At 36.3% G+C, this 26622-nt stretch overlaps 4 protein-coding genes across 5 annotated transcripts; 1 reads left to right on the top strand and 3 right to left on the bottom strand.

The window, feature by feature from the left end:
* Nucleotides 1-1783: 1783 nt before the first annotated feature.
* Nucleotides 1784-3556, bottom strand: LOC109193983 (heat stress transcription factor A-1b-like). The gene is made up of 2 exons (XM_019344819.1): nt 3323-3556; nt 1784-2948 (listed from the first exon to the last, which is right to left on the bottom strand). Exons 1-2 carry the CDS (start codon nt 3554-3556, stop codon nt 2433-2435), a joined length of 750 nt encoding a protein of 249 aa, XP_019200364.1. The 3' UTR covers nt 1784-2432.
* Nucleotides 3557-3725: 169 nt separating this feature from the next.
* On the top strand, nt 3726-5188 carry LOC109193864 (zinc finger A20 and AN1 domain-containing stress-associated protein 5-like). Its single transcript, XM_019344696.1, has 3 exons — nt 3726-3761; nt 4682-4896; nt 5012-5188. The coding sequence occupies exons 1-3, from the start codon at nt 3726-3728 to the stop codon at nt 5112-5114; spliced, it is 354 nt and encodes a 117-aa protein (XP_019200241.1). The 3' UTR covers nt 5115-5188.
* Nucleotides 5189-6292: 1104 nt separating this feature from the next.
* On the bottom strand, nt 6293-24830 carry LOC109146506 (ribosome biogenesis protein BRX1-like). 2 transcript variants are annotated; one of them, XM_019294166.1, is made up of 10 exons: nt 24825-24830; nt 15589-15597; nt 10240-10442; nt 9995-10136; nt 9588-9666; nt 9351-9475; nt 8539-8640; nt 7861-7929; nt 7686-7784; nt 6293-6770 (listed from the first exon to the last, which is right to left on the bottom strand). In XM_019294166.1, exons 3-10 carry the CDS (start codon nt 10431-10433, stop codon nt 6639-6641), a joined length of 942 nt encoding a protein of 313 aa, XP_019149711.1. In that variant the 5' UTR covers nt 10434-10442; nt 15589-15597; nt 24825-24830; the 3' UTR covers nt 6293-6638. The 2 variants fall into 2 exon arrangements, with proteins under 2 accessions (XP_019149711.1, XP_019149710.1); XM_019294165.1 differs by lacking the exons at nt 15589-15597; nt 24825-24830 and adding an exon at nt 11963-12175.
* On the bottom strand, nt 14505-18903 carry LOC109193863. Its single transcript, XM_019344695.1, has 4 exons — nt 17878-18903; nt 15608-17796; nt 15282-15414; nt 14505-15164 (listed from the first exon to the last, which is right to left on the bottom strand). The coding sequence occupies exons 1-4, from the start codon at nt 18901-18903 to the stop codon at nt 14505-14507; spliced, it is 4008 nt and encodes a 1335-aa protein (XP_019200240.1).
* Nucleotides 24831-26622: the final 1792 nt, after the last annotated feature.

Genomic DNA, 26622 nt, shown 5'->3' with positions numbered 1-26622 from the left:
TATATTTCTCCTCACCAAACAATGTAAGTTTGATGTTAATTTGAATTCCAACTTTATTATTTTTTTACCGAATAACAATTCCTTTATTCCTTAATTCATTCCTTCCAATAAAACATTCTGTCATTATTTATTTCAAGCACTTAGATTAAATTATAATTCAGTTTTAAAAATTTTAATAATTTCAATTTTCAATTTAACCTTGAATTTTCTATATATAAAGGGAAAAATAAAAATAAAACTTGGAAATGCTAAGAATATGGTATTACTACTATAAAGATGGTAGGAGGAATATGGGTGAGCATCGGTCGGTTACGGTTAATAACCGACCTATAACCGATGATATTTTTTAAATCTTCATAATCGGTCGAACATATACTTTTAACCGACCGAAACCGTTTCGATTAACCGAATAATCGAACATCCACAAGTAATATATATATATATATATATATATATATATATATATATATATATATATATATATATATATATATATATAGTGTCGGTTATTCGGTGACCGCGGTTATTACACCTTTATAACTGATAAATAACCGAATAATTATTAGGAGAAGCAAGCTGATAGTGGAACTAGTGGCATTCCATTTCAGTGAGACAACATCACTACTTAGCCAAGCATTCTCACTCTCTTTCTTTCTTTGACCTGGCACGGTGAGAAGCAGCCCAGTCAGCGCAACTAAAGCATAGTAGACGGCACGCGTCACCAAGCATACCGCCCGAGGTTCAGGGTTCATCAGCGAATGGAGTTAGGCCCATTTCCTAGCCTAGTTTGAAGCAGAACAGCACCGTCCTAGTCCAGAACAGTACTTCTCTTATGGGCTCGAGGCAAGACAAGCAGCCCGCTTCGCCTCCTCAATTGCTCAAGAAACAAGATGAAATAATGCTGATATGAAACGTCTTCTTAGAGGGATTAACCAACATTTTTTTTAGTCTTATAATTGATAACCGAAATTATCGGTCGATTCGGTTATCAGTTATCAATTTTGTCGGTTTTTCGATAATTATGCTAGGAATGTTGAGTTATGCGGAGTATGTGTTATGGAAACCATGTCCCTATTTATATGCATAAAATCACTTATTTTCTCATTAAAGAGTTCTATACTTGTATTCATACTTTTTCTTAATTCAATTGGACTTGGGCAACTACTTTTCACTACTTCTAAAGCAATGGGCTAGTCATATTCACTAATTGGGCTTCTAACATCGCCCCAAATAAACCTAGCTACTTTTAATTACAATCATTATTGTGCGGATTATATTTTATATACTATAAAATAATATATATTCAGTACAAAAATAATGTACTTTTAATATATTAAAAATGTACATTGTATTCATAGGATGTACATTTAGTAAACAAATAATGTGCATTTAGTATATTAAAAATATATATTTTGTTATTGTGTGGACCATGATCCAACAATAATTTGCCTTTTAAGTATATATATTTTCACCTCCACATAAATTCAATAGGGAAAAAAAAAGACATGAATGGATGGTATCTTCGACATGGTGACCCGAATTTAAATGTTCACAATTCACATACTAAATATTCACAATTTATCTTTTTAAAAATTCACAAATTGTATACTACGAATATAAAATATTAACATAACTGATTATCTTGTTTTGTATTAACAAGTTCATTTTAAATACTGCAGTCACACAATATTAACAGAATTTAACATTATGTGTTTTGATTTAGAAACACAATTTATATTCTAAAAGTTCACAATTCTAAATTTCTAATACTAAAAATACACAATTTATACATCGGTTACTATCAAGGTCTACCTTGCAAGATGAACCCATGGTATGACATCTCTACTGAAGTCAAATGAAAGAATGAAAGGATTAAGCCCATATAGAAAGTGGCGGAATGAACTTTATAACTTTTTGATTTACTTTACCAGAAAGTCTGCAGCCTTTCGAATGTGTGATTATTGAACTTTTAACTCTGATAGTAGGGAAGCAAATGTACAATCACATTCAATCATACAACATAGGACTCTGATGCACAGCTTCTCCCACTGCTTGTAGATCATGTTCCTTCTTCCAATATGGAGTTATCCTCACCTGTGTCTGTAGTGAAAAAATCTGATCCCAGAAAACATCATTAATCCTAGGCAGTTCAGAGCTCTCATCAGGGTCAGAAAATCCAGGCCGGAGCCATCACAAAAAGTCAAAAAACCAGGCATTGATCTCTGCCATGAATCCTTGTGTTTGAGAAAATTCAAGTGAAACTTTATCCAGTGGAGAAGTGAGTGCATCCATCTCTGAAAACTGCCTCACTCTAGCCTCCTGGGGTACCAGATCAGAAAAATATTGGACTTCTGAAATAGGTGCTGAATTAGGATTTAATGTAAGTTCCAATTCCAATACTAACTTTTGGTTCAAGCCTAGCAGAACCTGCTTCATTCAGTAGAGGCTGGAACCTGGCAATCTTTAACTGGTTTGCACACAAAATTTTCTTCTTCCTGGGTTGGAAGTCGTCTCCGTTTCTTATCTACCCCTAAAATGCACCTGTTGTTGTCACCTTGTTGATGCACAAATTGGGCTAGAAAAAAGGGGCACTGAATGGCCTTTGCAAGAAACGACATCATTTCCAGTCGCCGTTGTTCCATCAAATGAACCCTCTGCCCAACACTCTGCAACATGTGATCTGTTGCCTGCTGATGCTGTCTAGACTCCACAAGCTCCTGCATAAGAAAATCTTTATCTCTTTTAAGTGCATCCACCTCTTCCACTAGCCCAAGCATCCCAACTTCAATGCATGGCTCAACTGTAGCTCTCTGAACTTGCTGTGGTTGTTGATGTACCTGAGAGTGGGATGGCTTTCTCCTGCTTATAGTCTTTAGCAGATGCTTATCACCTCTCAAAAATCCCCCATTAGCAAATTCCCACTGATCACTGTCAATTTTCCTGAACCCCTGATTACCCAAAAGATAGATGAAGACTATTAAAACAAAAAATTAGTTTCCCTCCAGACTCAAGCAAGAGATATATTACTCAAAATTTCCAAATACAGATTATATCCTTAGTTACATATAACTTTTCAGGCCACCATTCAAGCATACATAATCAAAGCTTCAGACACAAATTTAGGTATAAAGCAGGAACGGGGGAAAGCTGAGAAAGTAATTATGTAATTATTAAGCAAATCCACTACATCAACGTAGAAGTGCGTCAATTAGGGTTTATTAGAAGTAATTTTTACCTGCAGCAAAAATTCCAAATGTAGCATAAACCAGAAGACGAAGACTGAATTGAAGATAAAAACACAAAAAGGGAATATGATGCTAACATAAGTGTTCAACTGTCTGACAAAACTGGAGAAGTTGTTGTGCTTGAAGTATTTGGGCAAAATATCTTTAGTGAGCCTCGGCACATTCCAAACCACGAAACTCTGGTTGCTCTTACTCCACGATACCACGGCGTCGGTCGACGGATCGTCCACCATGTCATAAGTCTTACACAGAAACGGCGGTGGCGAGTTCGCGATTGCCTTTCCACCGGTGCTCTTGTGAACTCCAACCATGTCTCCCGAACTATCCTGAGAAAGATTTCTCATTCTGTACTCACGAACCATACACTTACATATATACACACACACTATCGAAATCTCAAATCTATACGTTTATGGTGAGAGAGAAGGATACACTTACATATATACACACACACTATCGAAATCTCAAATCTATACGTTTATGGTGAGAGAGAAGGAGAGAGAGATGAATGAACCTGTATGGGAGAGAGAGATGAATGAACCTGTGTGTGAGAGAGAGATTAATGAACCTGGGAGAGATCGAGAAGTCGAGAACATATGGAGTCGAAGCGGTGGAAAATTGGGAAATGGCGCGCGAGAATTGTGTTGGAAGTCTCATTTAAACATCGGCCCTTTAGTTTTCACTCGTTACAAATTTCACCCCGCCTACTTCGTTTTATTTTGTAAACCACTTGATGTTTTAAGAAATTGATGATAAACCCTCTTAAGTTGTACCACTCTTACCTTTGAGACCGGTTGAATAGGTAAATTTGGCCTGCAGATTTCCAAGTTCACACAACAATGACATTTTCTTTTCATTTATAGGATTCTAACATACTTATTTTAGACCGGCTAATCAATTGGATTTACGTCAAGGGCATGAGACATATACTTATGAACCATATATAATAAACATTAAGATTTTTGAGTTATTTTTTTTTATGTGATAAAAAGAAGAAAAAAGGAAAACATTACGGTCCTATTTGGTAAAATAGTTAGTTTATAGGTAAATTTTGACTTATTTGATCACTATTAGTTGTTTGACTTGGTTTAAAAATCAGTATAAATGTTTAGTTAATTAGCTTTTTGTACTCCAAAATGCTAAAATTCAAAAAGCTACTCAAAATAACTTTTTCAATTAGCTTTTTGAGAAAAAAAATTAGAGAAAATTTTAATTTTGGTCACACGACTATATGGGCTTTGTTAATTTCAACACCTAACTTTTAAAAGTGTCAATTTAGTATCTTGAGTATGTAAGTTTTGTCAATTTTGGTCATTCCGGCCAAATTTCCGACCAAATTTGGCCGAAAAAATTTAATCTAACATTTAGTTTTAAATCTAAGGAGCAAAATCGTCTTTTATATCCTTTCTCCTAATTAAGTTGTTGACCCGGTTCAGCAACAAAGACTCCTATTGTTTGAAGAAGCTTTCCTTAACATTGTGCCGTGCGTTAACAACTGCGGCGTTACTGGAAACCCTGCCACCAACAATCTCTGCCAGAAATGCTTCAACGCGGTCTCCACCTCCGTTTTCGCCTCAATGTCGACAATTCCTCATAAATTCTCCGACAAATCTCCTAGATCTATCGTCCGGATGTCGTCGCCGGAAACAACGTGAGAAGATTGGAGGTTAGCAGGTAGTGATGAAGCCAAGGTCAATAGTTCGCCAGTTCCGCCTAGGAGAGAGGTGAGCCGGTGTTCTGGTTGTCGGAGAAAGGTAGGATTGACCGTACTCTAACCGACATGATTGCAGCTACGACTACAAAGCTGCTGGCCGAGAGGCGACCGCCCGAGAAAATCCCATGAAGGCCGCTAAGATCATCAAACTTTAAACTAGAAAAATAACAAACACCAATCTATGCAAAACGGGAGGAGGTTGCTATTATTCGAAGGAATTATCTCGCTCAACGAAGGAGTCTTTGTTGCTGAACCGGGTCAACAACTTAATTCGGTCAACTTAATTAGGAGAAATGATAGAAAAGAAGATTTTGCCCCTCACATTTAAAAATAAATGTTGGATTAATTTTTTCGGTCAAATTTGGCCGGCAATTTGGCCGGAGTGACCAAAATTTACATACTCAATGTACTAAATTGACACTTTTGAAAGTTATGTGTTGAAATTAACAAAATTTCTATAGTCGTGTGACCAAAATTGAAATTTTTTCAAAAAATTACAAACAACTATCAGCTAACACCTAATTTATCAAACACATTTCTACAATCAACTAATGTTATCAACTAGTTATATCCTCTCATTAACTCAATCAGCTAATAGCTAACAACCATTTACCAAACAAATCATACATCAATTTAGGTCACGCAACACTAACAAGATTGGGAAAGAGAAACTATTTGAGTCTTTCAATGTGTGCCTCAAAATATCAAAGCATATACTCACCATGATGATGAAAGTTTGTCATCCAATAAGCAAATAGATTACATTAGTCTCTCTATGGACGTGACTAACAATACATCGCTAATTCCTTCTACACCTTCTACACAAGTGACGAATTATTCCTGTAATATGCATATGAAAATTTAATTTCATTCTCCCATCTTAATCATTTAAATGACAACTTTTGAATTGTTATAGAATTGAATATTACTGAAGCTTATGCCGTTTTGTCATTTTCTTTCCCCTTCTATAATAAAAGCTCCTTATTATAAGCTACTATTTAATAATTGCAAATTTTTACAAGCATTTCTATAATAAAAGCTCCTTATTATAAGCTACTATTTAATAATTGCAAATTTTTATGAACAATTATAAGCTACTATTTAATAATTGCCGAGCAATTATAAGCTACTATTTAATAATTGCAAATTTTTACGAGCATTTACATATGATAATTGCTAATATTTAATAATTACAAATTTTTACGAGCATTTACATCTGACCGATCGAATATAAGGGAGAAAGAACTTTTTATATATAGCCAACTAGCCAAGCAACCATAGAAAAAAAACAAAATCATGTATTTGTGAATGGTGATCTAACACAATGCAAAGACACCAAAGAAATTCAAAAACTCAAAATTTGGAGTGATGTGAATTCCATGATACAACAACTCTGCAGGCAGCTGAAAACGCATAAAAACATCACATACTTCTTTTTTGTTATCCTTTCTAATACCAATACTAATTTTGCTCAAAAACAAGTGTGTATGGCAACATAGATGATGGTGCAATTCAATGGCGAGATGAGAGAAGATTGTAAAGAGGGGTCGGTAAAAGAGCTGGTTTGGAAATGCAACCAATTGCATAGTTGAGACTATGATTCCTCACTGCCATCTCGAGATTGCTAGTTGCTGCCACTTGGTATTGGGAACCAAAATTGTGAATCCACAAACGATTCATCAATCCTTCCACATATCTGCAAATTCATCGAGTTCCATTGGATTTGACAGCTGATGCATCTTTCTCCTAGTCTTTGCCTTCACCTTCTTTGCATACTTGCCAGCCTTCTGTTTTTTCTCTAATGATCGTACCTGGAACCACACGTGAAAGAAAAATATGACTACTGAACAAATGGGTTAAGTAAAAACTGCATGAGAGGTTACAAAACTACAGACTCTATGCATTATCAAGGTTCCATGGTATTACATATTCTTTCAAGATTCACTAAAGAATTAATGGAAGTGTCATCCTATACTATTTTGGCCCAGTTAGATGAGCTTACAATCATTATAGCATGGACCATGGTCCACCTTGCAAGATGGATTATTGACATAAGATTCATTTTTTGTATAATGAAGGTTCATTTTTAGTACATTGAATGTTCATTTTTTGTATACTAAAGGTTCGTTTTCAAGTATACCTCCAAAAAATGTACTTTCAGTACATTAATAATGAACATTCAGTGTAATAAAAATGAACATTTATTTGTGGCCTACATTGCAAATGTGGACCATGGTCCATAATATTATTTGCCGATCAGCTTATTTCCCCTTAATACTTACCATAAATACTAGGAATGTTCGAAAAGGCTTACAGTCTAATAAGAATATCATATGGCTACCAAAAAAGCTAGTTTGTGCTCATCTATATAATTTGTTTCAACATACATATGTCAGAATGAGCTCACTAAAGCTTGCTTTTCAGAAGCCAGTTGATCTGACTAACCCCATACAACCATACGAGCTGTTTTTAACTTGCCGAAAAGAACTTATCCTAAAAGGATTAATTTAAGCAATTTATCCTAGCTATAACTATTGCTTATATAACCAAACAAGGTTCATGTGACCTGAATCAGGTCAGGTGAACCTTGTTTGGTTATATAAGCAATAGATAGAATCAGGTCACCTGATGGGTGAGTCAAAGACTCTCCAAGCAGCCTTACATCATCTAGAAGCAATGCACTTAGGTTCTGCATGCAGAGATAGGAGAACAGCAATGGCACTTACTTGGTTTGGAGAAACATAGAATGGATTCTCATAAAGTGTCGGGCCTCCGAAACTACCACCAAATATTTTTATTGGATTCAAGCAGAACCTTGGACCAACCTATGCACAGAAATGGGAAAGGGAATAATTAGGATTTAATTGTTGCTATATAAAAATAAGAGTTATGATTACAAACCTCAACAAGGGTCATTTTCTCTAGGTCTCCACGGTCTAATTTTTGTGCTCCACTGTGGGGACAAGAGATCTGTTCAAAAATTAAGACAAGTGCATAATGTGTTAATGTTAAAAATAACAGAGGTTACTTTTGAGTGGCATATAAAGCACAAAACTTCCATTTGGAAAAATGTGTGGGGCTTCATTAGCATATACCCATAGTTTATATTTATTTTCTCCCACAAAAATCATTGACAGAGAATAAAGAAATAAAATCTCCCAATTTTCATAAAAAAAAATATTCAGTAGCTAACCCCTAAAACACCATGTAGTGGTCATCAGATGTACACTCATAACAGTACTTATTTAAGAAATAAGAAACATCCTTTATAGTCTAGTGTCATGCATCAGAAACAGGTACTGCAGAATAATGGTTGCAGTAAATACTAAAAATGACATCCTTTACTTAAAAGGTGAATTTTCTTAGCAGATGGGAGATATTTGTATGATGAAAATCTTACTCTGGAATTCACCAAGAACTCTAATAGCATACCTTTAAATGCTATGAATGAGAATATATATCCATACCAAAGTTCAAAAGCCATATATAACATGTATAATAAACTTTTAGGGGGTATTACAAGATCAAGAGAAATGATGAATCATAAACCAGGATAATGGAGAAATGAAGATTAGAAACCTGGTAATTCCGGAACCAAATATGGTCATCAACGATAGAGAAAGCAAATACATGATCATGGTAAGGCTTGGATTTCCTCTGATCCTTAGGAGTTCCAAATATCTGGCAATAAAAAGAAACAGTGACACATAAGAAGACTGTAGTAATGCTCAACACTTGCAAAATAGCACCCTTTTCTTACACTGAAACCACATACAATAGTCCAACTTTTTTATATAATGAACTATTATCCCTTGGTTGATTTTAATTTAATAAAACCATATTTTATTAATTCAACAACAAGCCAACAATCTTAAACGTTCCTATAGTAGTACTAACTAACATGAAATATGTTTGGGACATTAGCAATGAAGAGTGTAGTTTAACCAAACCCTGAACATTTTATGATACCACAACTACTTCACAATATGCGCACTTTTTTTTAAAAAAAAAAATTAGATGTTTAATAATATTTTAATGCAAACAAAAAATAAGAACTACAAATATGACTCAACAAAATGGAGCAAAAAAGCAACATCCTTAATAGACAATAAGGTACCATGCATCAAAATGAGGAACTGTTGAATACTGATTGTAGAATATACTTAAAAATGGCATCCTTTAATTAAGGGTGAATTTAATTAGCAAGTGAAGAACCTTCAGGTGGAAGATATCTGCAAGTTGGAAATCTTATTCTGGAAATCACCTAGTAGTATCCTTGCATATAGAGCCTATAAATGCTATGAATGAAAAATATGTATCCATACTGAAGTTCAAAAGTCACATTTAACGTGTCAAGAACTTTAATTCAAGCAGAGGCAAGTGATAAACACCTGCAATATCATCTCTTTCAAAAGCTTCCAATATGGATCTTTATCAAAATTGCTTGAGAAAGTTAGAATAGGGCGCGAGCCTTTCAAGTGATTTCCAGTAAGCTTCAACTCTTCCATTGTGTGCACTGCATTAAAAAAATAACAGACTTCTGAGAGAAACATGGCCAAGGGCACTTCATTAAATATGTTCATACACTGGGTTTATACTTCATCCAAGCTACTGATGTACTGGATTACCTGCATTGACTAAAAACCTCACAGATGGACCATTGGGGCACTTGGCCATCCATAAATAAAGGTCTTTTCCTTTCCGGCACTGTAAAGGGAGAAAGGCAAACATTAATATTTTTGGGGAAGAAACCATGCCTATACATATTCAGCAAGGCATAAAGCAAGTTTATTCAGTAAGACTCGGGGAAAAATGTAAATGCAACTTTGAAAAAGTGAAAGCTTCCAATGACACAATAAAAATCACCCACAGGCTACAGACACTACTAACATAAATATTTAGACAAGCATCTGATAATAAACATGAGATGTCTCAAAAACAAACAAGACAAGCAATTCCTTAGCTTAACCAAATCATACTTACAAAACACAAGTTAAACCTTTGGACAAGAATCTGATGATAAAGTCACAAATACCTCGAAAAACAAACAAGATGAGCAGCTCTTTAGCTCAACCAGCTCATTTAAGGTTGCACCTTTACTGCTCTTTGACTCCACTTTGTTGTCTTTCTTACAATGTGGCAATAGTGACACCAAATTCAGCATCAGATGCCGATATCTGAAATCCCCAAATCGAAAGAATTAATCTAAATACCATAAAAACTTTTGATAATAGAACAAAGCCAATAATAAACCCCCAAAATAATAACAATAATAATAACCTGTAACTAATACGGCGGCTAGAGGTGACTAAAACCTTCTCTTTATTTCTGAAAACACCCACAGAGTCGCTTTCTTTTTCAGGTTCACCTTCATCTTTCCATCCCAAAAGGGTTCTTTTGGGCCTCTCCTGTACACTTTCATCTTTATTAGCATCTGCGGCTATCTCCTCGCTGTGTTTTCGCTTCTTTCCCATGATTGTGCTCTAAAAATCCATTTGTTACAACAAGTTAGCATTGGATTCAATAAACCTTAAACCCTAGAGGTATATTTAAAACCTGAACTGACCAAAAAACATTTAAGAAAGGAAAGTGCAGAAAATTTCAAAATAAAAATTTGAACTATAAGGTAGAAAGCATTTTATAGTCATGATGCAGTTATTATTGTAACACGAAAACGTTGAAAAGATATAATGGCCAAAACAATCGATCACCATTAATAGCATACAACTAAATTAATCCTAATACATCACATTCATAGACCATACAACTAAATTAATCTACCGCATCCAGACTTCTGTTGTTTCAAGTCACAAGCATCATCACCAACACCAACTAATATTGGTCTGCTCAACTCATACTTAACTAAAATATAAATGCAAAATGAGCATATAGAGAGTTATATCCCAGGTGCTCACTGAACAGTTTGAGCATATAGAGAGTTATATCCCAGGTGCTCACTGAACAGTTTGAGCATAGAGAGTTATGTCCTTCAAGCTATCATCAAAAGAAACAGCAGGGTAAGTGTACTAAAATTGAAGTCTCAATAATATTCTACAAGAACAAACTCAAATTGAAAGAGCAATGATAGCTGCAAAGATGCTACTAGATTTTAAATCCAAAACAAATTTGATAATAGCACTAAAATCCTTGAAATACACTTTAGCTTAATCTAGAAAAAGTGTAACTTACTTTCATGAGTTGGATACCGGAAGATAAATTTCTTGATATGATTTCTCTTTTTGAGAAAAATAAAAATAAAAATAAACAAGTGTATAATTAAGCAAATGTTTTAAAAAGATAATTCATCCTTTAGCATAAAAGTTAACTTATTTTATTATTCTACAATATTCTTACATTAAGCCATTAACTAAGTGTTTGAGGCTTAATTAGCCTTTTCAACCATAACCTTTCATAAATTGTGAAAATTACAATTTTTGTTCCCTGAGGCAATATTAAATCTTCAATTTATACATGCTAAATGGGCTATTGTATATCAGCTGGCAAAAGTTCACCATTAATGGCACAAACAACATACATATCCTCACAGAACACATTGTGCAAAACCCTGACAAATTCACCACAAGTCTTTTATTTCCCCCAATTTCCATCATTTCTTAGTGAAATAAACAGCATCACCACTGTCATTATCATACAATTTAAACCGAATATTTGTGTTGGGTAAATGAATAAAGATAAGTGTGCATTTACTATAATGAGAGAATTAAAGCAAACGCAATCTAAGGTATTTGGAAAAGTAACCATTGCCACGATACTCCAATCATATTGCAAGTCACTAATTAGCAACTAAAGCAAACACAATCTAAGGTATTTGCAAAGGTAACCATTGCTACGAAGCCTAAGATACTCCAATCATATTGTAAGTCACTAATTAGCACTAAATAAAAGCAGCAAATTTTCATATTTAGTTCATGAAAAACTGCATGCACCTGTAAACAGATAACATTGGTTCAAAATTGAACTATGTTGCAAATTGCAATTTTACCGAATCAAATGCAGTGAGAGGGACCGGGAGGCAGCGGTAGGTGGCGGACTGGCGGCTGATTTGATGCGTCGGCGGCGGCAGCGAGAGGGAGCTGGAGCGAGCGGGAGGTGGCGTCTGATATTCTACGTCGTCGTCGGCAGCACCGAGAGGCAGCGGGGAGCACTGGAGAAGTATCGGCGGCAGTGGCGTCTCCAGAGTCCAGAGGTAGCGAGAGATTTTTAGGGTTTTCTTACTTTTAATTTTTAAATTTTAAGTAGGAAAAATAACACTTTTTCTCTTACTAATATGTCTATGCACGGACTAAAATTTTATTATAGTTATTGTAATAATTCTTGGTAACATTAAAGTATATTATGGATATTGTAACATTCAATTAAGTATATTGTAATATTAAATATTATGAAAAAATAATATTATTTTTTATATTATATATATAAAGAACTACAAAAGAACTTAATAATAAAGATGATGAATAAAGAATGTATCAAATTAAATTATAGATTATTGAAAATATCTTTGTAAACAACATTATTTGTGAAATTATTATCCTGACCATTTTCATCAAAAATTACAATCTTCAAGCCTTTTGGACTTGTTACTTTGGATGCCACAACATACAATTGACCATGTACAAATTCCGGCTTCTTCAACAACATGCCTACATGAGCCAAAGTTTGCCCTTAACTTTTGTTGATTGTCATTGCATATGACAGCATAACTGGGATTGTTTACGCTGGAATTTGAACGGCAATCTCGGGTCTGAAGGCGTCATTGACATTCTTGCTATCAAAATTACCAATCGTTATGCTATGGAACCGTGTTCACCATCCATGGTGAACACGGTCCCAAACGGTAACCGTGTCTACGCATGGGTCAAAGGTTGCCCTCGGCCATGGGAGCTGTGGCGGTGCCCGATTTTGGCGAAAAAAAAAAAAACAAAAAACAAAAGTGTTGCTTTCAGTATTTGCACGCTAAAAGCTCTCCGTAGTTGCGATCATCCCTACAGAGCGTGGAGATAATTGGTACTGAAGAAGAAGGTGATCCTGTGTAGTGTTAAGCATGATGCTAATGGGATGTCAAAACTCATGTCTCCGTACCACTATAAACCTTTCTCTCTCTTTACTTTACTTACTGCTCGCTTACTTATCTGCATGCTTTAACTACGAACTAACCCGTAACGATTTATCGCATATCTTTATTTGTCTGGGTTTGATAGTTCTCACGTTTGCATGCGAACCAATCTTTTCACATATCATCTTTAAACCATATCAAGTCATTCTAACGTGCTGCATGTTTGGATCTTTCTTTGAAGCACCGCACAAATAAGCATAACACTTTGCCGTTAATTATTCCGTTGTGCATACTCTAAGTTGTTTAGCTCTTTATACTTTGTTATTTAGAGTTGAAATTACCAAAGTGTTGTGTATCTAAGAAAAGTTTGAGAAGTCTATTCACCTCCCCCCCCCCCCCCCCCTTCTCTCTAGACTTCAATTCTCGCCACCCTCTCGGGATCAACAGTACTGATGAAGTGATCTGATGTGCGGTGGATAGCAGCATCAGACACGGTCCGTTCGGAGGAATCAACAGATCCGTCAGCCATAGAGACGAGAGACAAAGAAAAAACTCTAGTTTACTGATACCAGATGAGAACTGATTGCATTGTATTTACTGAACTTGATTACAATGAGATTAGATGATGTGAATATATACAATAGAGAGTCACAGTGTGACAGGGATAAAAAGTTATAAATATACTCAGATACATAGAGTCCTAATAATAATAGCTTTGGACTTATACTGGTGATATAATAGCAATTTTAATTTAACATTCTATCATGATTTGAATTTGAGAATAAAGCTTTGGATTTTAATATTAATTAATCTATCTTCATTTCTTTGTTTATATTAGATCTCCTTCCATAGCTATCGTTCATAGGTACACCCTTTCAAAGAACACTAGTTTGATCTTGATGTAATGGTTTCTAGGGTTGATAGAAGAGAGAGAGAGAGAGAGAGAGAGAGAGAGAGAGAGAGAGAGAGAGAGAGAGAGAGAGAGAGATAAGAGGTTGAAGAAGAATAAATCTGCATTACTCCAAAAACATAACTGCTCAGTACAATTTCAGGGTATTTAATCCCTTCTAGCAACCACCCTTACAACGACGTCGTATAAGACTAACGATTCTAACCGCTAAGCTGACTTATTAAAACGACGGTGTTAGCTCTGGCTTCCAACGACTTCTTCAACAGCCTTAACCGTCACACTCATGCGATGTCGTTTTGCTTCCTATTTCGTTCAACCAATTCCCTGAGCCGTTACATTACCCCCTTCTTGTGGAGATCCTTGACCCCAAGGATCAAACCCAGGAAATTGTCTCTTGATATGATAGAAATCTTCCCAGGTTGCAGCTTCTTCGGGCAGATTGGCCCATTGAACTAAGATTTGTGTCACAGCCTTATTATTCCTCTTAACAAGCCTTTTATTCAAGCCTGCAATTGGTTGAGCAAGAACTTCACCTTCTTGACCTGTGACAGGGGGTTCCAATTACAGGGCTGCTGAGTTTCCCACCTTCTTCTTCAGCTGAGATACATGGAATACGGGGTGGATTTGTGCACTGGTTGGCAGGTCCAACCTATATGCTACAGGACCAACCTTCTCAATAACTTGGTAAGGCCCATAGTACTTGGATGTGAGCTTAATGTTAGATCTTATAGCCACAGAGAGTTGCCTATAGGGCTGAATTTTCAGATAGACCCAGTCCCCTACTTGCAAGATCCTTTCACTCCTCTTCCTATCAGCTTGTTGCTTCATTCTTTCCTGGGCTGTCTTCAAATTGTCTTTGAGAACTGCCAACATAGCTGCTCTTTCAGCCATCCATCCCTCCACTCCCACTTCACCTTCAGTGCTTAAGGCCAACATAGGGGGTTTGTACCCATAGAGAGCTTGAAATGGGGTGCACTGCAAGGATGAATGGAAGTTGGTGTTGTACCAATATTCAGCTAAGTGCAACCACTTGGCCCAGGCCTTGGGTCTGCTAAACACCATGCATCTTAGGTAGGTCTCCAAGCATCTATTGATTCTTTCAGTCTGGCCATCTGACTGGGGATGGTAGGCCGTAGACATACTCAGATGGACCTGGAGTTGCTTGAATATGGCCTGCCAAAACTTACTGAGAAATACCCTATCTCTGTCAGTCACAATGTACTATGGTAGTCCATGTAACTTGTACACATTTTCCATGAAAACTGAGGCCACACTTTCAGCAGTGTATGGATGGACCAAAAAAATAAAATGGTTGTACTTGGTGAGTCTATCTACTACCACAAGAATCACATCCTTTCCTTGAGATCTAGGCAACCCTTCAATAAAGTCCATTGCTATCCCCTTCCAAGCTTGATCAGGGATGGCAAGGGGCTGCAAGAATCCAGGTGATGCAACACTTTCAGACTTGCATCTTTGACATGTATCACAAGCATCTACTACTGCCTTAACATCACTCATCATCTTCTGCCAATAAAAAAAGGGATTTCAGCCTGTGATAAGTCCCTTGTTGCCCAGAATGCCCCCCAAGGGGTGAATCATGCATCTGTAAGATTAGTTCAGTTCTCAGATTTCCCTTACTGCCAACATACAGTTTCTGTTTATACCTGATGAGTCCTTCCACTATGGCAATGTTAGGATCATTGCTAGGGTTGATCAGACTTGCTGTTAACTTATCCTGGGCCCAATCATCTTCCTCATAACTGTTGGCCACTTCTTCCATCCATTGTGGCCTTATACTTAGAACAGCTTTCAGCTCAGCTTCTTGGTTCACTTCTCTTCTGGAAAGGGCATCAGCAACACAATTTTCACTGCCCTTCTTGTATTGGATTGTATAATGCAATCCTAGGAGCTTAGACAACCCTTTTTGCTGGGCTGAAGTTGTTATTTTCTGGTCCAGCAGGAATTTCAGACTGTGGTGATCAGTCCTAATAATGAAGTGCCTCCCTAGCAGGTATGATCTCCATTTTTCTACTGCATTGATGATAGCCATAAACTCTTTCTCATAGATTGATAGGCCTAGATGCTTTTCCCCAAATGCCTTGCTGAAGTAGGCAATTGGTTTCTCCTCTTGGATTAGTACTGCCCTCATACCTTTGTGGCAAGCATCTGCTTCTACTATAAATGTTTTCTGGAAGTCAGGAAGGGCTAACACAGGTGCAACACACAATGCTTGTTTCAACTGATCAAAGGCATTCTCAGCTTCCTTGTTCCACTGAAATGAGTTCTTTTTAAGCATGCTTGTTAGAGGTCTGCTAATGACTCCATATGCCCTGATAAATCTTCTATAATAACCAGTGAGGCCTAAGAATCCCCTCAGGGCCTTGATGGATTCAGGCTTAGGCCATTCAGCTATAGCTTGGAGTTTGGAAGGATCAGTGTGCAGGCCTTGATCAAAGATGATGTGGCCTAGGTACTCAACTTCTTTCTGTACAAAGGAGCACTTACTTAGCTTGGCCAACAACTTGTGCTCCCTCATAAGCTCTAGAACCCTTCTGAGATGTTCCCAGTGAAGTTCCAACTCAGCACTGTAGACTAATATGTCATAAAAAAAAACCAATACAAATTTCCTCAGTAATGGTTTGAATACAACATTCATTAATGCTTGAAATGTAGCTGGTGCATTTGTCAACCCAAAAGGCATGACCCTGAATTCATAGAGACCTTGGTGGGTTTTAAAGGCAGTTTTATATTCTTCTCCTTCCCTCATCCTAACCTGGTGATATCCTGCCCTTAAATCCAATTTGCTGAAATACTTGGACCCAACTAGCTCAGAAAACAAATCCTCTACCACTGGGATGGGAAACTTGTTTTTGATGGTAATGTTGTTTAAGGCTCTATAGTCCACACAAAACCTCCAAGTATTATCCTTTTTAGGGACTAGCAAGACTGGGGATGCAAAGGGAGACACACTTTCAGTTATAACCCCAGATTTGAGCATATCTCCTACCATTTCCTCAATAACATTCTTCTGGTCAAAGGAGTATCTATATGGCTTTATATTCACAGCTTGTGCTCCAGGCATTAAGGGAATAGCATGGTCATGCAACCTCCTTGGTGGAAGGGTTTCAGCCTCCTTAAACAAGTCTTGGAACTCTTGGATCAATTCAGATAATTCCTGGTATTCAGTCTGCACAGTCACCTGATTCAACATACTTCTTCTGACCTTCAAGGTCTCATTATTCAAGCCCTCACAGTGGACTAAGAAGCCTTGCACTCCATTCTTCTCCCACTTCTTAATTTCACTGCTGGATGCTGCTTGTAACCTTTCAGATTTTCTACCCAACCCCTTCAACAACAGTTTCTTGCCATCCTTATAAAATGATAGCCCAAGGGGTCTAGTATGGAGTTGTATAGGTGCATATTGGTCTATCCAGTCCATTCCAAGGACCATATTACACCCTCCTAGTTTCAGCAATCTGAAATCCTTCATAAACATTTCCCCTTGCATCTGCCAGGACAATCTTCTACAGATAGCATCACACCATAGCTGTTCCCCATTGGCCACTGTCACACTGAGAACCTGAGCTTTCTCTGACTCCATTCTTAATTGTGTGAGGAGTTTTGGGTCTAGGAAGCTATGTGTGCTTCCACTATCTACCAAAATGACTATTGGTTGCCTTTGGATTGCTCCCAATAGCTTAATAGTATTCAGTCCTTCACCCCCCATCATAGCATACAAGGAAACCTCAGCCGGTTCCTCCCCTGGTTCCTCAGTGGCTAATTCATCATTTGCATCTTGGAATTCATTCTCTTCAACATTGTGGAGAGTGGATCCCTTACATTTATGCCCAGGCTGCCAATGTTCAAAACATCTGAAACATTTATTTTGTTCTCTCAACTGCAATCTAGTCTTGGTCTACTCAGGACCCTTGACAGAGCTGTTACTGCCACTAGAGGTGGTGGCTCCCTGGCTAGTATAAGGTTTAGAATTGGTATTTTGGCTATAGGGCTTGGGGTTTGCAAGGTTGGTTATGGGTTGGGAATTTTTGGCTATATATTGGGCAGGGTTTTTTGTGGGTTGCTCATTGAATTTCAAGCCCTTTTCCAGCTGTCTAGCAGTCCACATTGCATCAGCTAGACATTTGGGTTGGGATGTTTTAACAAAACATCTTAGATGGGGCTTAAGTCGGGCTAAGTAGGCTTCTAAGAAGTATAGGTCAGTGAGGGTGGGGTGTTTTTGTATTAATTGGCTTCTGAACTCCTCGAATTTGTCTGTGAATTCCATCACCCCTCCAATCTGTCTAAAATAGGCGATCTCTTCCATCACTACCCCACTATCTTCCCCAAATCTCCTAACCACTGCCTCTGCAAAGTGAGTCCACTGGAAAGGTTCGTCTAATCCAGTCAGATATCCTTCGAACCATAACCCTATCTTTCCGGTTAGGTTTACATACAATACATGCATTATCTCAATTTTTGGAATATAAGCCAACAAGAAGAATCTCTCACACCTACTAATCCATAGCCTCGGATGCTCATAATCAAAGGCAGGGAAATCATAACGGTACCTTAATAGAGGAGAGTCCCTAACTGGCCTTTGGAATTTCCTTCTTGTCCAGTCCATAGCGAACTCCGCCGGCTCGATTTCACTGTCCGATTCTGCTCCTTCCAGTACTTCGTCCTGCCTTATAGTTTGTGCGGCGGGAGCCTTTCCCGGCCTGTGATGGGAGTAAGCTGGTGGATCACGTCTTGCTCCATTCACCGATGATCCACCTGGAACGGAGCTGAGGATCGGAGGCTGAGGACGATTGAGCCTGATTGTTTCAGCTATCTCGTTCTTCCAATCGCTCATCTGAGCAACTAATCGTTCCAGCAACTCTGAAGTGGTCTGCTTCTGTTCTTCCATCTGATTACTTAGATCGGCCACCACTAGTTCGAGCTGGTTCAAGCGTGCCTCCATTTACGAGCTCTGATACCAAATGTAATGGTTTCTAGGGTTGACAGAAGAGAGATAGAGAGAGAGAGAGAGAGAGAGAGAGAGAGAGAGAGATAAGAGGTTGGAGAAGAATAAATCTGCATTACTCCAAAAACATAACTGCTCAGTACAATTTCAGGGTATTTAATCCCTTCTAGCAACCACCCTTACAACGACGTCATATAAGACTAACGATTCTAACCGCTAAGCTGACTTATTAAAACGACGGCGTTTAGCTCTGGCTTCCAATGACTTCTTCAACAGCCTTAACCGTCACACTCATGCGATGTCGTTTTGCTTCCTATTTCGTTCAACCAATTCCCTGAGCCGTTACACTTGATTATCGCTCATATTTAAAGCAATTGTGGGAAAGATTAACAGCTGCAAGGATAATACATGCAACTATTCCAGCATAGGTGATTTTCTCCCAATTTGAAGCTTCAATTCCGCTGCGCTCAAACCATTACAAACAATTCGAATTTCAATCAATTGCGATGACACAAACATGTACAAGTTCACAATCTGACATCAGAAACACACAAAATAGATTATATTACACGAAATGACATTCAATGCATGCATCTCATATACTAGATCAAGCGGAATGGATTGAAAAGTCATCTCAAATAACACGACGTGATCGGATATCGAGGATAAGAAAAACCCTAAATCTACATGTAAATAAAGATGTGCGCGTGAAATGTAAAATACTAAACTCTACACCAGACTCGATTATGAGGAACACTGAAGAGACGAAAAGATATGCAAAGCCAGGGAAACGAGAATCTATAGCGATAAAAATACAAAAAGGAATATGAACAGACCGGCCTCGTCTTGATGGGCGGAGGAAGCAAAGCTACGCTTGGAAGCTGGAGCTCGGCGAGAAACGCCATCGCGGATGGAGAGCAGAGCGGATACTGGATCTCACAATTGCCGACGCCCTTGTCTCAAATTGACCGACTTTTTGCATCTGCGCTACCACAATCGATTATTTAACTCTGATCCATGTTCAAGGATGGAGCCAAAGCGGGGGCAGTTGTCCTCCTCACCCCACCATCATCCCATATATAATCTTTATATATATATATATATATATATATATATATATATATATATATATATATATATATATATATATATATATATATATATATATATATATATATATATATATATATATATATATATATATAGTACATGTTTTAGTATTAATATAAAAAATTATTAAAATTGCCTCTCTTAAACTAAAAAAAAAAAAACCTCTCTGCCTTTCTGTCCTCCCAAACCTTGCATCTTGCTGTTCCTTCGTAGTATGGCCGCCGGCCATTGGCCAACTCTGTCCTTGACCGGCGGTCTCATACTTCCGCAGTTCTTTTGCACTCCCTTCGTCCCGAATTGGTTGTCTTATTTACTTTATGCACGCTTTTTAATGAATTAAAATAAATGTTATGTATTTTTAAATTATGCCCTTTGCTTTTTCACTTTTGGAAATAAAAGCAAAAGTCATAAGGGTAATTTAGGAAAAAGTAAAATAATGGTGATGTTCAATTTTGGAAAGATGACAATATTTTGGAACAAACTAAAAAGGAAAGTAAGACATGCAAAATGGGACAAGGGAGTATTTGTTTTTTAGTTTCACAACTTCCAGCACCAGATATAATCAAGAAGGCCCCCACCATTGTCAACGCTTATTTTTCAACAAAAAGGGAAAAGAAGGCTCTGTGTCAGTGTTCTTTTCTTGAATCTAGGTAATGCAGGCTTTGAGTTCTGAAAAACGGCAGGAAGTTTTGTGCTTTGATCAAGGACAAGAAGGCATGGTGTCTTCTTGACAGGAGAAGACGTGGAGTTTTTTTTTTTTTTTTTTTTTTTTTTTTTTTTTAATCTACATATATGTGTTTTTCACTTTTTCCATAAGTTATTTCCTCTCGCTTCTTTGGCGAGTTATTCCCTCTCGTTTCTTTGGCGAGTTCTTTTTTCATTAAGGTGAAACGATTTGATCATGGCGTATGTTTATCTCATCCTGAGCAACGAAGAAGATCTGAACCATGATATGCAGTTCAGATTAATGAAGATATTGTCTACGGACAGAAGAGCCGCAATAGTTACTCAGGTGGTATGCAAGACTTCTCAAACAGAGTCAGTTTTGGATAGCCAGATCATTACCAACATCAAAGAAGCTTCAGGTTCCTCCAATGAATTCAGCTTCAATCTTGTAACACAGTTTGCGATTCAAGTTTCTTTTATCATTATATTGCTAGGAAAGTTGTTTCTATGTCTGACGGTAAAGAATGTTTTATCATTCTATTGATCTTTATTGTAACTGTTTCAACTTATGATTAATGAATTAGCTCTTTATTTTAAAAATATATATAAAAAATTATTAAATGTTAATAAGAAATAAATTAGATTAGTTGGCAGAGTACATGTTTGGTAATGGTAAAGGTTAAGGGTTCAAATCATTTGACATCAACCCAAAAAAAAAAATTTATTACTTTTGTTTTAATGTTTCGCCTTTACTGGAAAAATTTTCTGAATCCGTTCGTACTTCTTCCCTCCTCCCCTCCCCCCTCAACCGAATTTCTGGCTCCGTCCCTGTACATGTTAATTTTTAGTAATATAATAATTTAATATAATCCTTTTACGATTTAAGTTCAGGTTTAATTACACTCTTAGACGGTTAGACAATTCACTTGGAACCAAATTGTGATCATGTCTATCTAGTATCTACAATTACCATCTTGCAATATGACAAAATCTTGTACTTTTACATATCAATTAAAAAAATACATTTGATATATATCCTTTTAAAATGATAGCTTGTGAAAAATCTTTAAAAGAGAAATAAGGTTTTTTTTTTTTTTTTTTTTTTTTTTTTTTTTTTTTGGTGATGATCTAAATAACCAATCAATGAGAGATTTAAAAATCTTCACAAAAAAAAAAAAAGAATTAAAAATAACCATAAATTAAGATGAAATAGTAGATAGAGTTTTCTCTTTTATCACACTTCTTTGTATTCCTTGATGGATTCAGACATAATAAAATTTTATTATCATTTTTTATAAATTAAAAGGATACCTTGTGAATGTGGGGAAAGTGGAAAGAAATGAGGTAAGAAGTGAGGAAAACCCCAGCAAGTGTCTACCATCCCTCTAACGCCCAGATTGACTATTTAAGAAAGAGTTAATACCCAAAATCGTCTTCGACTATAGTGATTTTTCTCAATTTCGTCCTAAACGACTTTGGTGACCTAATATCGTCCCAGACTTTTGTATTTCGCTCAATTTAGTCCTCCATTTGTTATTCCATCAAATTGGTGTTAAATAAAGGGACAATTCAGTAACGTCAATATTGATCTCTCTTTTCTTTCAACTTGTGAAGTGCGAAATTCCTCTTTCTTGTACGAATTACACCCAGAATTACTCCCGGACCTACAAATTAAATTTTATATTCGCAGTTTTAGGAGTAATTCTGAGAGTAATTCGTAAAAAAAAAAAGGATTTCGCAGTTCACATGTCTATGAGTAAGAGGTGCCAATATTAAAATTACTGAATTGTCTATTTATTTAACACCTAATGGACAGAATAACAAATGAGGGACTAAATTGAGCAAAAACACAAAAGTCTAGGACTAAATTGAGCAAAACACAAAAGTTTGGGACGATATTAGGTCACCAAAGTCGTTTAGGACGAAATTGAGAAAAACTACTATAGTCGAGGATGATTTTGGGTATTAACGAAACGATGCCAACTCCCAAGTCTAGCTTTCACGTAAAAAAATAAAAATAAAAATAAAAATAAAAAACAAAAGACCTCTTAGGACATCCTTAATAGTGAATTTTTCGAAATGATTTTTAAGGTGTCAATTATGAAAGAGAGTAAGAACAGAGAAGAAGAAGAAAAATGGAAGCACTACAAGCACCCGCTAGGCGCGATATGTGCAACAAACGCACGCAAAGTTACCTTTTCCTTCCCTTTTCTCTCTCGTGCGAGTCTCACAAAAAAACCACCATTTACAGAATAAGCCGAAATTTCTCTCTCATCTACATCATTCTTGTTTGTCTAAAAACTTGTGAAAAAAACCACTAATGTTGAAAAGGTAACACTTGCGTGAGACCCTCTCACGGGTCTTAATCTATGAGACGGGCCGAATCTTTAATTAATGGGTTGAATTTTTGACATCATTAATCAAAAATCTAACTCATCTCACGAGTCAGGAATTGAGATTCGTGAGACAATCTCACACAAATTTTTGCCATATTAAAATTAGCACCTATTAGGAACAATTGCACCATGCACTAGTACAAAATTATTAGTTCATCATAAAATAAAACATTTTTACTATCTTATATTTCCAAACATCTAAGGCATCGTGTCCTTGCCGGCTAACTTCATCATAAAAATTGAGTATATTTGTTCCCAAAGGATGACCGTATGATGAGAATATGGTTCTCGTATAAAAAAGTCATGAGTTCTATTATTGTCAATATCATTTCAATTGAACCCGTTGTATAAGATTTTTTCAGTATGATTTACCTTTAATATGTAATTTATGGGTATTTCACATGTTGTAAAGTGTGTTCTTTTCCATTATCCATTACGAATTGCAACATTTTTTCTTTCCATCAATTACAAACGGCAACGGACCACAAGGAGTTATACTACTCAAAAATACGTTATCAGTGAAGTTTATTTTGTGACCTTAATCGACAGACCACAATAAAGTAAATCAACTTAGGTTGCATATTGACAATAGACAGCTCTCAAGTCAACTGTTCGACCAACTTGATTGTGATTGCCTTTGTTATTCCAAATATAAGTATAAAGAACATGAACTTATGAAGATATATGAGATTATGCAAAATAATAAATGGCATGTTTTTAACCTGGTTAATTAAATTGTATCAATGCTTAAATATAAATATATAATACGTACGGTTAAGATCAGATCGAAGACTGATTCGCAGTTATTCTTCTGGCCGTTATACGGGGCATTTGATTGCAATTTATTTTTAGTACTCCGTATGTATAATATGCATAACGTCAGTACTTGAAAACGTTATATTTTGTGTGCTAGCCGTTCATGACGTATGGAGATCAAAGTAGCAGAAGGCTAGGTTCCTGCGTATAGTACAGGGTTGGTCGAGGAAGATCAACTGTGTAATGTGGACGTCTTTGGAGTAGTTGAGGACACTAGATACTAGGCGTTAGTCGGGCGGTTGAGGAACACCTAGTGTCTAGACGGTCTAGGCGGGCGCTTATGGGGCTAACTAAAAAAAAAAAGTGTTGTATAGATGTATAGGTATATATATGTCATATTACACACACGCATATATATATATATATATATATATATATATATATATATATATAATAATAATAATAATAATAATAATAATAATAATAAAAATTAGCAAGGCCGAGCTGATCGGTTTAACTCGGTTAACTCGACCAAAATGGACGAGTTAACTCACTCGAGTTAGGCGCCTAGGAGGGAAATCACCACAGATTAGGGGCGCCTAGACCTATTTTTGCAATAGTGGTTGAGGATGAGCACATATCTCTTTCTTTTGTCTTGTCATAGGATATCACACTAGTACCCAAAAAAAAAAAAAAAAAAAAAAAATTTCCGAGTGATTCGGATTTTGGTGACGATAAAAGTTTAACTATTACTTGAAAGAATATTTGACCTAAATGCTTCCTTAATACGCCACATATACCCTAGAAGGATAAACAAAAACTAATTAATTGTGGGCGTATTATTACATATGAACGGAGTTTATTCACTACAAAGAATCAAAGAATCACACAAAGAACCAATAAAGATATATATATATATATATATATATATATATATATATATATATATATATATATATATATATATATATATATTAGAATGAGTCATACTAACAATATCAACAAAAATAAAAATCATGGTCCGAAAGGGGCAGGCCTGTGCATCGGACGGATCGGATGGTTTTTCCGTTCATCCGATCGGATTGCGGATTGCAATTTTGAAGTCCTATCCGTTTTTTTTTTTTAAAACTAAAACCCTATCGGATATGCTATGTCGGATTTCGGATTATTCGGATCGGATGTCGGACCTAATTCGGATTTGAAAAAGTTCATTAATAATTGAAAATTAAAAACTGAAAAAACATAATATGATTAATTTAATATGATAATATCTAATCTACCAAGTTTCTATTAACAAAATAAGTAATAACTAATAAGTTAACAAAATAAAACATGCAACAACTTTTTAATGGACAGTTTGCAGAACTAAATAATTTAAGTTTACAAACAAAATTGCAAAAAGTAAACCAATACAATATTAATCTAAGTTTAAGTGTTTAACTTCCAAAACATCAAAAATTCGAAGTTAATCACTTAAACAGTTAAACTTCAGCAATTATTCCAGTCTAGGCCTTTTCAGCAAATCTGCTGACATCAATCACCATTTCTACACTTCTTCCTGTTAATATGAAAACTTAACACAATATTAGATTATTAGACAACATATGTAGTAAACAGCTAACTAAGTAACAATATTATGTTGTAGGGGCATTAGGCTAATAGCCTTATAGGCTCAGATTGCAATTTTCCTTTTCAAGTAAGGATAGTGGCAAATTGCTCAAATGTGTTATAATAGCACATGAGCAACATAGCAACACTATACCATTTGTTCAGACAGTGGTGGAAGTATCATCATTGCCAAAAAAAATAAGTAATAATAAATAATAATGCATTAAAACTGAACAAAGATCAATTCAGAGGATGAGAGGAATACCAGAGATCCAGAATGGATGTAATGGGAGTATGGGACATCAGTACTGAATATTGAATACTGCTCAACTCTAAGTGGGGCAACATTTCTATAATATAATTGTAGAAAGTTGTCAAGCCACTTAAGACTCTTAGAGTTTCATCTTGTGAAGGCCAACAGCAAACAACAGTACAACACTATAACATATAAAGATAAATAATTAGTTAAACAAATAATAATTACTGAAAACATTACAGGAATGGATGGCAGCATTGATGGTAGAGTAGTTCCAGCTCCAATAGGTAACTCTGCAAAACAGTTAAGTATAAGTAGTTAGTTCTAGACTTACAAGTTACAAAAGTAAAAAAGAAATGATTTAAGAAATATATATTTACCTTTCTTCAATCTTTCAACCTCATCTAAATTTTCCTCAAGTGTGATTGGCTGATTATGTAACATCAACCAATCTTGGGTACACAGTAGGGCTTCCACAATTTTAGGAGTCAAGGAACTCCTAAATGCATCAAGCACCCTTCCACTTGTACTAAATGCACTCTCAGATGCAACTATGGAAATAGGAACTGCAAGCACATCTCTAGCAATTTTGGAGAGAATAGGAAATCTCTCACTATGACTCTTCCACCACTTTAGAACATCAAAACTCACAGATTCATCATCCTCAACCAGATTTTCACTCAAGTATATTTGTAGCTCTGTCTGCTTACTGCTTCCACCACCACTCTCCAATCTCTTTTTTTAAAGTTCACTCATCATCCTTGAGACAGGCCTACCAACTGTACAAGTAGTAGGCTGAGACTGGACAGGTTGGTTAGAGGATGAACTGTCAGAGTATGTAGCTGCATAGTCATTATACAATGCAACCATTGCAGTTTGGACCTTGGCAAAACATTCTTTGCCTTTGACATCTCCATACAACTG

Source organism: Ipomoea nil, unplaced genomic scaffold (genome assembly GCF_001879475.1).
Source record: "Ipomoea nil cultivar Tokyo-kokei standard unplaced genomic scaffold, Asagao_1.1 scaffold1932, whole genome shotgun sequence".
In the NCBI taxonomy this organism is placed as follows: domain Eukaryota; kingdom Viridiplantae; phylum Streptophyta; class Magnoliopsida; order Solanales; family Convolvulaceae; genus Ipomoea; species Ipomoea nil.
Note: the sequence above shows the minus strand (reverse complement) of the source record. Positions and strands in the feature narration are given on the sequence as shown.